This window comes from Dendrobates tinctorius, unplaced genomic scaffold (genome assembly GCF_039654945.1).
Source record: "Dendrobates tinctorius isolate UK_male_01 unplaced genomic scaffold, ASM3965494v1 ptg000065l, whole genome shotgun sequence".
Lineage (NCBI taxonomy): Eukaryota > Metazoa > Chordata > Amphibia > Anura > Dendrobatidae > Dendrobates > Dendrobates tinctorius.
In genome coordinates this window covers 25603149-25614790 of record NW_027361733.1, presented here as the reverse complement: position 1 = coordinate 25614790, position 11642 = coordinate 25603149, and the positions used below count along the sequence as shown (strand labels likewise).

Genomic DNA, 11642 nt, shown 5'->3' with positions numbered 1-11642 from the left:
TGGTGGCAGGTTCCCTTTAACACGCATGTTCTGATACTTCCGTCCATAGTTTCTCTTTACGGCAGGAACAAGTTGTTTTCCTGCTACTCAGACTTCCCCTGTACCTGATGGCATTACGGGAATGAAGGTATTTTCCTCCGGGGCAAAGTCTTCAGAGCCGATACTGAAGCCACAAGATGGATGAGTAACGACAGAAGTGAGGGATCAGCGGGTTTCAGGAAGACAGGGACTTCTGTCATCTACAACCGACAAACCAGAATGTCACAAAACTTCTGCTGATTCAGACACATTGTCACAAAACCGCCATTGTCTGGATTTATACCATCATTCTGCAGAAAGATCAAAGAAGATGTAGACAGGTGCTAGGGTTCATTTACACTGCAAGATATTTATGGACGCTCATTCCCTGATAATCAGGTAGTGTGAACAGGCTGACGATCATCCAGCAAAGGAGCAGAACTAGTGAAATAATTTTTAAGCTTGCAAAAAAAAAAAAAAAAAAAAAAATAATTATATGTATTTTATCATTATTCTCGGCAGCATTGTCCTGTTTAAACAAGACTTGCTGGTGACGATTGTGGACATCATTAGTGCAGTTGGCCTGTCTAAACAGACTATTAAACATTGACGATCAGCCTGTAAAGGCTGGTTTGCATTGTGCAATATTGGACTTTGAGACCACATGAAGGGCCTTCATTCCACCTAATAGTCATTATCAATAGATGCAAAGACTAATAATAACGACAAGAAGTGTTCTTCATCTACTGGACCTCATCAGCCATATTGCAACTGGCACCATCATCTAGTGTATTAATCAAACCTTGGTATTAGCAAAAGTGGATGCCACCGTTCCAAACACTAAGGGTATGTGCACACGTTGCGGATTCGTGTGCGGATTTTTCCACACGGAATCTGCAGGTCAAAATGCCCGCGTTTTACCTGTGGATTTTCAGCGGATTTTGTATGGATTTCGGCTGCATTTTTACACCTGCGGATTCCTATAGTGGAATGGGTGTAAAAACGCTGCGGAATCCGCACAAAGAATTGACATGGTGCGGAAAATAAACCGCAGAATTTTCCACAGTATGTGCACAGCTGTTTTTATTTTCCATAGCCTAACATTGTACTGTACATCACTGGCAAATCCGCAACGTGTGCACATACCCTAACAGTTTTCACATTCAAAAGTGTCATTAAAGGGGTATTCCCATCTCCAAGATCCTGTCTAAATATGTAGTTGGTATAATAATAAAATTAGCAAATACCTCCAATTAGAAGTGTAGTATAGTTGTTCTGATTCACTATGTTGCTTACCTCATGTGCAGGACATTGCAGAAGCTTAGGTATCTATGGTTACGACCATCAACAACTAACTCACTATACAAGTGGTCGTAACCATGCATACCTAAGCTATTGCAATGCCCTGCACATGGAGTAAGCGACATGGCTTATCAGAAGAACTATACTACATTTCTAATTGGAGGTATTTGCTAATATTATTACACCTTCTACACATTAAGATAGGATCTTGGAGATGTGAATACCCCTTTTAGGCTATGTTCACATTCAAACAGTGCTATCAGCTAAGTATTATTTTATCAGAGTCCTTGAAAATTCTGATAGGGAACCCCGATTGAGTCATTCACTTCAATGAAGTCACTTTTGACATAATCGGGGTTCCCTATAAGAATTTTCAAGGACTCTGACAGAATAATGCTTAGCTGATAGCACTGTTTGAATGTGAACATAGCCTAAATGGGGTATTCACATCTCCAAGATCCTATCCTAATATGTAGAAGGTGTAATAATATTAGCAAATACCTCCAATTAGAAAAGTAGTATAGTTCTTCTGATAAGCCATGTCGCTTACTCCATGTGCAGGGCATTGCAATAGCTTAGGTATGCATGGATAGGACCACTTGTATAGTAAGTTAGTTGTTGATTGTCGTAACCATAGATGCCTAAGCTTCTGCAATGTCCTGCACATGAGGTAAGCAACATAGTGAATCAGAAGAACTATACTATACTTCTAATTGGAGGCATTTGCTAATTTTATTATTATACCAACTATATATTTAGATAGTATCTTGGAGATGGGAATACCCCCTTTAGGCTATGTTCACATTTAAACAGTGCTATCAGCTGAGCATTATTCTATCAGAGTCCTTGAAAATTCTGATAGGGAACCCCGAATGAGTCATTCACTTCAATGAAGTCACTTTTGACATAGTCAAGCCTTCGTCCTGGCAGTGTTTGTGGCAGACTTTTTTTTTTGCATTTCTGAAAATTAGGAACAGTGCCAGGATAGAGGCCAGAAAGTGTCCACAGTAACTCCAGTGGCTTCTATGAAGTCAGTGGCTCCATCCGGATTTCTGTTCGAGTACTGTTTTTCGGAGAGATTCCGACAAACCCCGACAATGCTCAGTGAGACCTACTGTATGTATGTGAGCCTAGCCTAAACAAGACCTAGCAGACAAATGGATGATTGATTGAAAACGGTAACCCAAATTCTAAAGGCCTCCAAACAATCGGCCAAATTCACGGATGTGGGTGACACTGTGACCATCTCATTTTTAAAACAAAGAAAAAAAAAAAAAAAAAAAAAAACTTATCAAAGCTGGCAAAAATAATGCCAAAAGTCAGAACATTTTTGCGCAACCGCGAGTTGCCCCAAAAAAGGTTACATTATTAGGAAGTTTTACGCTATTTTTGGTTTAAGGATTCTAAGTTTTAATCAGTCTGTTCTGTCCTCTGCCCCCTGAAAACATGAGCGAGCGTTCGTGTGTATGTGCCAGATGTCTGGTGGCCATACGGATGATATGTGCCAAGGCCTTGGGAATCTTACAGGGGGTTGTCCAGGATTAGAAAAATGCCTGCTTATATTTCAGAAACAGCACCATCCCTGACCATTTATGGTGTCTGCCATTCCAATTCGGCCCCACTGAAGTGAATGGAGCTGGGTTGCAATACCACGCACAACCAATAGTCAGAGGTGGTGTTTCTGAGAGAAAGCAGACATGTTTTTATATATGCTGACCACCCTATTAAGGCTGCTCTACAACAGCCAAACAAGCCTCCATCAGATTTTTCTCTAATGTAGAGTTGTCATAGGGACCTTGCGGGCACGGCAATCACCATCCCCATTAATATCTACATTACATGTGGGACAAAATGACAATTCTCATTTTTACAAACAATCCCAAAACATGCGAGAGGTTCTCAGAAAAAGGAGAGACCTCCTGGAAGAGGAAGAGTGTGATGTACTCAATCATTGACAAAAGGTGTGTGTATATACGTATAGAACTGTGTGTGCGTGTAAAGATCTGTGTGTATGTAATATGTAGAGATGTGTCTGTATGTGTAGATGTGTGTATGAATCTGTGTGTATGTAATATGTATAGATGTGTGTATGTATGGATCTCTATGTATATGTGTAATATGTATAGAACTCTGTATGTATGTGTAATATGAATCGGTCTCTGTATGTACAGTATATGTGTAATATGTATAGATCTGTGTATATGTACAGTATATGTGTAAAATGAATAGATCCATGTATGAAACACAAAGAAAAAACAGTATGACAAACGTGCAAAAATACTCTGTTGTAAAAAAATATGTAACAGTAATCAGCAAGTGCTAATAAAAAGATGATAACAAAAACAGGGTATTTAGTTGATAGGTTTTTTGCAAAAAATGCATACTAAGCCACTCCACCAACGTCACGGTATACCCATCTCGGAGCAGTCCTATCTAATGTATTTAAAACCTGATCACGTGAACAGTACTTATATGAGCAGGATTCAGAAAGGTGCTTTCTGATGTGGGCACGCTGTGCAAGATGGCTCTTTAAGCCTACAACTTGCAGTAACCACCGATCCACCAAACCGCTGCACGACCAGCATCCCTTGTAGATTATGAACCCTCGTGGGCAGGGTCCTCTCTCATCCTGTACCAGTTGTGACTTGTATTGTTTAAGATCACTGTACTTGTATGCATTATGTATACCCCTCCTCACATGTAAAGTGCCATGGAATAAATGGCGCTATAATAAATAAATAATAAAAATGTGCGTGTCACACAAGAGAGGGGCGGGAATCTCCCAAATCTTGCATAAGCAAGAAACTAACAGATTAAAAACACATGTGACATGCACAAAAGTGAACAGGTCGGTCTATATGTATGTATGTATAATATGTATAGATCTCTTTATGTATTTATGTGTAATATGTTTAGGTGTCTGTGTATATGTATAGGTCTACTGTGTGTATGTACAGTATGTGTGTAATATGTATAGGTGTCTGTGTGTATGTCCATGTCACTACCCACCAGTATAATATTGCAGCATGGTTAGGAGACAAGCTGCTGATATCAGTCACACAAGGATGTAAAGGTCTCGGGAGCTTCTCCGGACAGGAGATATATGACAAAGTAGGGGTCATGGGAGGTCTCTACACATCCTGCCCTGCTGTACTGTACAGTTCCAGCCTCTCTCCAGCCTGAAACGGCTGATAACAGAGAATAGATCAGATTAGTTTAAACAATAGGAGAACAGAAACTCCCATGTTAGTGTCCCTTTAACAGTCTCCTTAATGGCCATGTGTATACATAACAAGCTGCAAACAAAACCCTTCACAGCCCAAAATAAGGAGAATGAGGTGGCGATACATCAGATACCAGCGCGTTTCATTTTTCTCTTTACTAACAAGATAAAAGCTCTTTACAAAACACAAAATTGTTTGGAAGCAGCAAGTAAAGACAAAAGGCTCATTGGGAGTGAAGCGGCCCACACAGCCTGCTAATGAGAGGCACATTGTCCTTAGCCGCTGTGTCACGACATGGCGGCACTAATATTAACCCCGCGATCACAGGGGACTCCCTGTTCCATGTCCACAAGACTCATTGGCGCTCGCTGACCTGTAATTCGTTCACTTAACAGGGTCTATAAAATCCAACCGCGAACGGTGTGCCATGAGATCCGGAGAAAGGACGAGGGTGATGGTGGACAGAGATGTGCAGATCTCCCCCCAGTCGTGTCCACTTTGTATCCGTTTTAACCTGGATAAATGCAGCTAATCGGCCACAGCTGCAAGCGTGAACATTACACAGCTTTAGGCGCACCGTTATCCCACAGATACTAAAAATGTGCTTTTTAATTTGTTTTTCCAGATACAGAGCTCTAAATCCCCTGAAATGGCAGATACATGATGACATTCTGACTACCTGCCGCCACCACTAGAGGGAGCTTACCGCAAACGGTTTATACTTAGGACACAACAACAATACAGTCTACAGTGAGCTCCCTCTAGTGGCAGCAGCAGTATCTTTTTCTATATTTCCATTTGGAGCTCTGTATTAGAAAAATAAATATACACTCGCTATACAGATATATTAAAGAAAAAAAAAACCTGTCTGCACAAGAAGATCGATGGGAAAAAAAAGTGCAACAGAAAAAGTGTGAACCCGGTCTTTTATCAATCGAGCTTCTAGGAATGTAATTCTATGGTCTGACATATGGGGTACAGAAGACCACACTTGCCTTCAGAATAGAATACTGTTACAGTTTGATGGGATCGAATAGTGATATGGCTTTATACGTGCTAGTCTCCCAAAAAAGAAAAATCATGCCTTTGCTGTAGAGATCTGATGTGCCAGTCATGAGAAATCTAGTATAGATGCCATATGCAAATCAGACTAGAAGTGCACTGGGGGTGTGTCAGTGGTGTTGTATGAAGTGCACTGACACACCTCCAGCACTCTTTCAAGCCCGATTTGCATATGGTGTATACGTTTCATTTCTCATGACTGGAACATCACATCTCTACGAAAAAAAGGTATACTTTAAATTTGGGTACAGGTGCTTGTATATGTATACTGTTACCTTCAAAAGTAAAAATGTAACAACCGGATCCCTTTAAGGGGCTTATCAGTTTGGTGTAAGTAATATTTAATCATTTTACCATGAAAAGCTTAGGAACTTTGTCATATATTTGGGTTTCAATTCTTCAACATTGACAAAATCTCCTCTTGCTGACATTAAATGGAAAGCTTCCAGAAGCCGTAAAGCCATCATGGCCATATCCAGAGATTACTACACCTCGACAAATCCTGCAGATTTCCATTCACCATCAGGTAGCAGACACGAAAATAATGGAGAATCAGATAAAGTCACAGAACATGCCATTGTATAAAGAAAAATGAAAAACCCCTTTAAATTGGAAGCTAATTTGCATAAATGCAACGGTCGCTCAGCTACATGCAAATGACATGGACGGGATGACAGGCGGAAGATTTGTCTTGGGAATGAACATAACTGATCCCCCGATCCAGCGTAACATCAGATACATGCAGCAGAGCCACCGTTACAGATGTAGCAGGGCAGAGTTTGTCATGTTTTATATGTAAAATCGACTGCACTATAGTGACTTCAATGACAAACTCCGCTCCACTACATCACATACAATCAGGGGGTTCATTAATCGTAACCCAAGGCTTTAAAAAGTGATTGAAATGCTGTGTGTGCTACTTGGTATAAACCATTCTCAGAATCTCTTACAAAGTCACTATGCCATGTAGCCTCTGTATACCACAGCGCTGTACCCTACATATTAAACTCTACCTGATGTATATTAGGCTCTGACCTGCAGGGGGCGCTACAAGCTACAGGCTCAGGTTTCATAGGACAAGCCCAAAAACCCAACACCTGCTCGGAGCTGAGAAGAGCAGATTCAAGTAACTCAGCAGAGCAGGAGTTAATGGGGTAAAGGCTTGGTCCATCTCCATGTATTGTGCTTCTGTATGGTATACACGGCATACAGGATCTAAGATATGCAAACTGAGTGGGGAACTACAAGTCTCAGCATGCTGGCACATGCCATAGGTTGTGCATTGATAATCTAGAGGAGCACTGGGCTTGGTATTAACTTGCGAATACAAGCAGAATATAAGTCAACAATTATACCTTGGTCCTATACTACAACTCCCAGGATGCCTTAGCGTGGTCAGGATATTCTGGGAGTTGCAGTTTTGCAACAGTCAGATACATGTAAAGTATCAACCTCCCACTAAACACTACAAAAACAGATTGGTGGTCCCAATAGTGTAACAAATCCACAAACTGTCCAGGCTTGCGCGAGGTCACGGCCTCCTGCTACGAGGACAGTTTTTGGGCCTCTCTTGCTTGCCGTAGTCCATACAGCCATTTTATGACCCTGGCGTTCCGTTCAATGATCGATATCCCATAAGGAATTCGTGCTTTTGCTGCCGCCGTCTCTTCAGGGGTGACCGCGCTCACCTGGGACTGGGCGTATTCGGAGCTTTCCGCACTAATGCTGTGGAACTTGATGGACACAATATCTGAACTTGCCCGGACGAAATGTTCAGATCCGATGTTGGAAACCTCCCCGGGGTCCAGACCGCAATAATTGAAGAAACGTTCAAGATCGGCGCTGGCTCGGGAATACCGGTCGCTCAGGTCGGACTTGGAACGATGTAGAAGGGTTTGCTTTTTCCCTTTTTCGCTTGGTGTATCGGTTGGCGAGCAGAGGGGACTGTCAGGTGGCTGGCAGGATTTGGTGGGGAGCTCAGTCACTGGGGTGATGAGGATATGTGGAGAAGGGGGTAGATGAGGTGCGTCACCAGGACGAACATCCACTCTCCGTACAGCCGTTGTGCTGGGCGTCCGGTGGCTGACGGGCGTGCTTGGGGTGGATGAGTTCTGGAGCTTCTCCACTTCTTGCCATGGCACAATATCTGCCAGAGGGGAGGTGAGAGGACTGTCACAAATGTTTATCAAGTTATTAAGAATCTCCAGATTTAGAGAATTTTTCACACCTCGATTTTCTCCCCTTGTTGTAGTTGGAGAGCCCTTGCGGTTGGGAGTCACCAGCACTCTCCGAACACCTGGGGAGAAGAGCGGCTGCCGGGACAGCGCGGGCTTCACCGGCTCTTGCTTGGTGCTGACCACTTGTTTGCTTTTGACGTACTTTGCTTTATCAGCTTCCAGCCTCTCCACCGCACTGGGTTTCCGAGCTCCGTTCTCCGCCTGCCGTCGAAAGTATTCAGGACCTTTGTTGAGGATTCGGAATGGCATGACAGAAGCGAGAGGGGCACCCATCCCTGCTGACTGGAACGTGCCCACGGACATGGCGTTCAGTCTCGGTGCTTTTCTATAGGGACGACAAATCCTAACATCCCACAGCGTCCAGGATTGAAGAGACTCTCCTGCAAGAAAAGAAGCGAGGAGCAGGAGAGACAATATTAACTCTGCTCATCCCTCTACTGTGCAGCTTACAAGTGTTTGCCGGTCTGACAGCATCACACACACACAAAGCCACAGGCTGTAGCTGAGGGCGGGCCGCTCTTTCCATTCACCCTACACCCTCTCCTACTCCACTCACCCAATCCCTGCCACAGGCACCTCTTCAAAATGTCCAGCTCCCTCCCACCCTGTGTGGCAGTTGCTGGCAGCAATAGTACCAACCACAAACCCCCCACCTCCATCCTCGCTGCTAAGGAGCCCCCCTTGTAGACATCTGTCTCTGAACTGCTGCTCCATGGCTGGAAAATTCCACTCAGGGAAATTCACATTATCTATTGATTTGGTTGCACTATGACCTGGAATTATCTTTCATCATGAAGCATGATTGAATGATTTGCAGCTGGCACAGTGTGGCAACCTCACCATCATGACACGTCTTGTGTAACTTTTCTAAAGCCTAAAAAGGCGGCACAGGCACTACCCAGGGGCAAGCACTCTCTTCGGATGCACCTTAATGTTGCAATATTCCACACAGCTCATTGTCACATGGCAGGGGACAGCAAAGTGCTCCTAATAATGGGGGAACAGCATCACCAGGGCAACCGGTGACCCACATTACGGAGAAAAAAGCCTTCTCTGTGAAAGGGGGGCTGGAGCCACCTCCTCTGGGGAGATAAGTGCTGGTGGAGGGAGGGTCAGCCCAACCACAATGACCTGTCCATCAGGTTGTCAGAAAGAAGGGAGAGGATGGGGGAAGGGACAGAATCCAAAAAAAGAGGAGACAATTAGATTTAAACATGAATTATCCCCTCCCTGGCTATAGAAGAAAGTGACCTGGAGCTTGGCCAGGGGTGGGTGGAGGATCAAATCCCAATATATCCGCACATATGGTGTAATATGCCACTGACTCTGCAGAACAGCAAAGCCACCTTTCCCACAGCCCCCTACCCGATCAGCAGCACGCCACCTTTCCCACAGCCCTCTTCCTCAGCAGCGGCGCGCCACCTTTCCCACAGCCCTCTACCTCAGCAGCGGCGCGCCACCTTTCCCACAGCCCTCTACCTCAGCAGCGGCGCGCCACCTTTCCCACAGCCCTCTACCTCAGCAGCGGCGCGCCACCTTTCCCACAGCCCTCTACCTCAGCAGCGGCGCGCCACCTTTCCCACAGCCCTCTACCTCAGCAGCGGCGCGCCACCTTTCCCACAGCCCTCTACCTCAGCAGCGGCGCGCCACCTTTCCCACAGCCCTCTACCTCAGCAGCGGCGCGCCACCTTTCCCACAGCCCTCTACCTCAGCAGCGGCACGCCACCTTTCCCACAGCCCCCTACCTCAGCAGCAGCGCCACCTTTCCCGTAGCCTCCTACCTCAGCAGCGGCACGCCACCTTTCCCACAGCCCCCTACCTCAGCAGCAGCGCCACCTTTCCCACAGCCCCCTACCTCAGCAGCGGCACGCCACCTTTCCCACAGCCCCCTACCTCAGCAGCGGCACGCCACCTTTCCCACAGCCCTCGACCTCAGCAGCAGCGCAACCTTTCCCGTAGCCTCCTACCTGTGCCATCCTAATGCAAGTTACCCAACTAAACATCGGCATTGTGCAGTTCAGACACCCACCTACACAGCAGCAATGTCTCCTTGTATGGCCACCTACATACACAGCAGTGCCATGTCTTACTCTCGCTATCTGCCCACATTGGGAAGGTTCAGCAAAGAACATTTTTTTTTTGGGGGGGGGGGGGGGGGGCAACAATGCAATTTTTTAGGCATTTTCACGAGCGGAAGCCAGAAGATTCAGTAGGAATTGTATAAGGACTTTCTCAGACGTCTCCTTTCTGCTGAATCCACTTCTGTCTCAAAACACAGCAGAAGCTTTCACTACCCCCCAAAAAAAAATAAAAAATAGAACGCTGTGTGATAGTCCCCAGAACTTGTGCCTGCTGCCGGTCAGTGTGCACAGTCAGGATGAAGGTCATGGCACTTAACCATATTGTTAAAAACACCCACACTATACTTTTCCGAGGTGGCCCTCTACCGCAAATTCCTGTAAGACATATATCTGCCAAGCAGGACATTATTTTGGCCGCAGTCTGGTAAAGTGGGATATATGGTAAAGTGTGCCAGGAGCTCTTCCTGACATATATGTGCACTTAGTGCTACTCCTACCACGGTCACCTGCACAGATATCAGCGTTCCTACACGTCACCTCTTACCTGGGGAGGTCAGAGTCGTCAGTGCCTCCTTCCCAGCCTGTGGCCTCCTCACCTGGTTCTCAGTCACTGTGCCTCCACCCCTACATCTGAGCTCCCACACCTCTTCCTGTATGACTGCTAATCTCCTCCAGCACTTAACCATTGATAGCCCGCTTGTCTCCCATGTGCTGAAGTTTTACTTTTACCTGGAAAGTGTAATCTGAATTAGGCTATGTGCACACGCTGCGGTTTTTGCTGCGGATCTGCAGCAGTTCTGCAGACAGTGTACAGTAGCATGTTATGTGATTTGCATTCTGCTGTGCACATGCTGCGGATTTTCAACTGCGGAAAAGCTGCGGTTTTGAATCCGCAGAAAGAACTGACATGTCACTTCTTTCTGCGGATTCTGCTGCGGTTTGCCACCTGTTCCATTGTCCAGGTGGCAAGCCGCAGGGGAAAACCACAGGCCAATCCGCAGGTAAAACCGCAGGTCATTTTACGGATCCGCAGATACAAATCTGCGGGTGAATCCACAGCGTGTGCACATAGCCTTAGGCCACATTCACACGCACAGTATTTGGTCAGTATTTTACCTCAGTATTTGTAGCCAAAACCAGGAGTGGGTGATAAATCCAGAAGTGGTGATGTGTTTCTATTATACTTTTCCACTCATTGTTCCACTCCTGGTTTTGGCTACACATACTGAGGTAAAAAACTCACCAAATACTGGATGTGTGCACATGGCCTTAGTCTTGGTTTACGCAGCGTTCAGCAAGAGAATGATGGTTTCTGTCTGATTCCCTGAAAAAAAAATGGATTCAGATATGCCCTGCTGGAGCCAGTCATTACAATGAGAGAAACAGAGCACAAGCAGACTGCGTTTACGGTGATTTACGTCTTCTCGAATGGGCACAATCGCATATCCCACTACGCTTTTGTGCCCCTTTGACTATATGGATAATGTCACAAAGGGGCGCAGTCAGACGGCCGTATGAAACGGACGACGATCGCATGGCAGTGCACGTGCTGACTGGCGGCTCTCCCCAAGTGTGACAGCATGTATTTCTGTGCAGCTGTCACGCTCGGGTTAGGAGCGCCCCCAGCCAGTCCGTTCACTGCCATGCGATCGTCGTCCGTTTCATACGGCCGTCTGACTGCGCCTCAATGTTAAAATGTGAACAGATGCTTGACTATG

The 11642-nt window shown here is 45.6% G+C and overlaps 1 protein-coding gene across 2 annotated transcripts; it reads right to left on the bottom strand.

Moving 5' to 3' along the window:
- Positions 1–4684: 4684 nt before the first annotated feature.
- Positions 4685–10606, bottom strand: FAM110A (family with sequence similarity 110 member A). Of its 2 annotated transcripts, none has more exons than XM_073580782.1 (2): positions 10469–10606; positions 4685–8223 (listed from the first exon to the last, which is right to left on the bottom strand). In XM_073580782.1, exon 2 carries the CDS (start codon positions 8144–8146, stop codon positions 7151–7153), a length of 996 nt encoding a protein of 331 aa, XP_073436883.1. In that variant the 5' UTR covers positions 8147–8223; positions 10469–10606; the 3' UTR covers positions 4685–7150. The 2 variants fall into 2 exon arrangements, with proteins under 2 accessions (XP_073436883.1, XP_073436884.1); XM_073580783.1 differs by having other exon boundaries at positions 10521–10588.
- Between the last annotated feature and the right edge of the window lie 1036 nt (positions 10607–11642).

Excerpts from the sequence above, each read along its gene's own strand:
- FAM110A (XM_073580782.1), bottom strand. The coding sequence starts at position 8,146 with ATGTCCGTGGGCACGTTCCAGTCAGCAGGGATGGGTGCCCCTCTCGCT.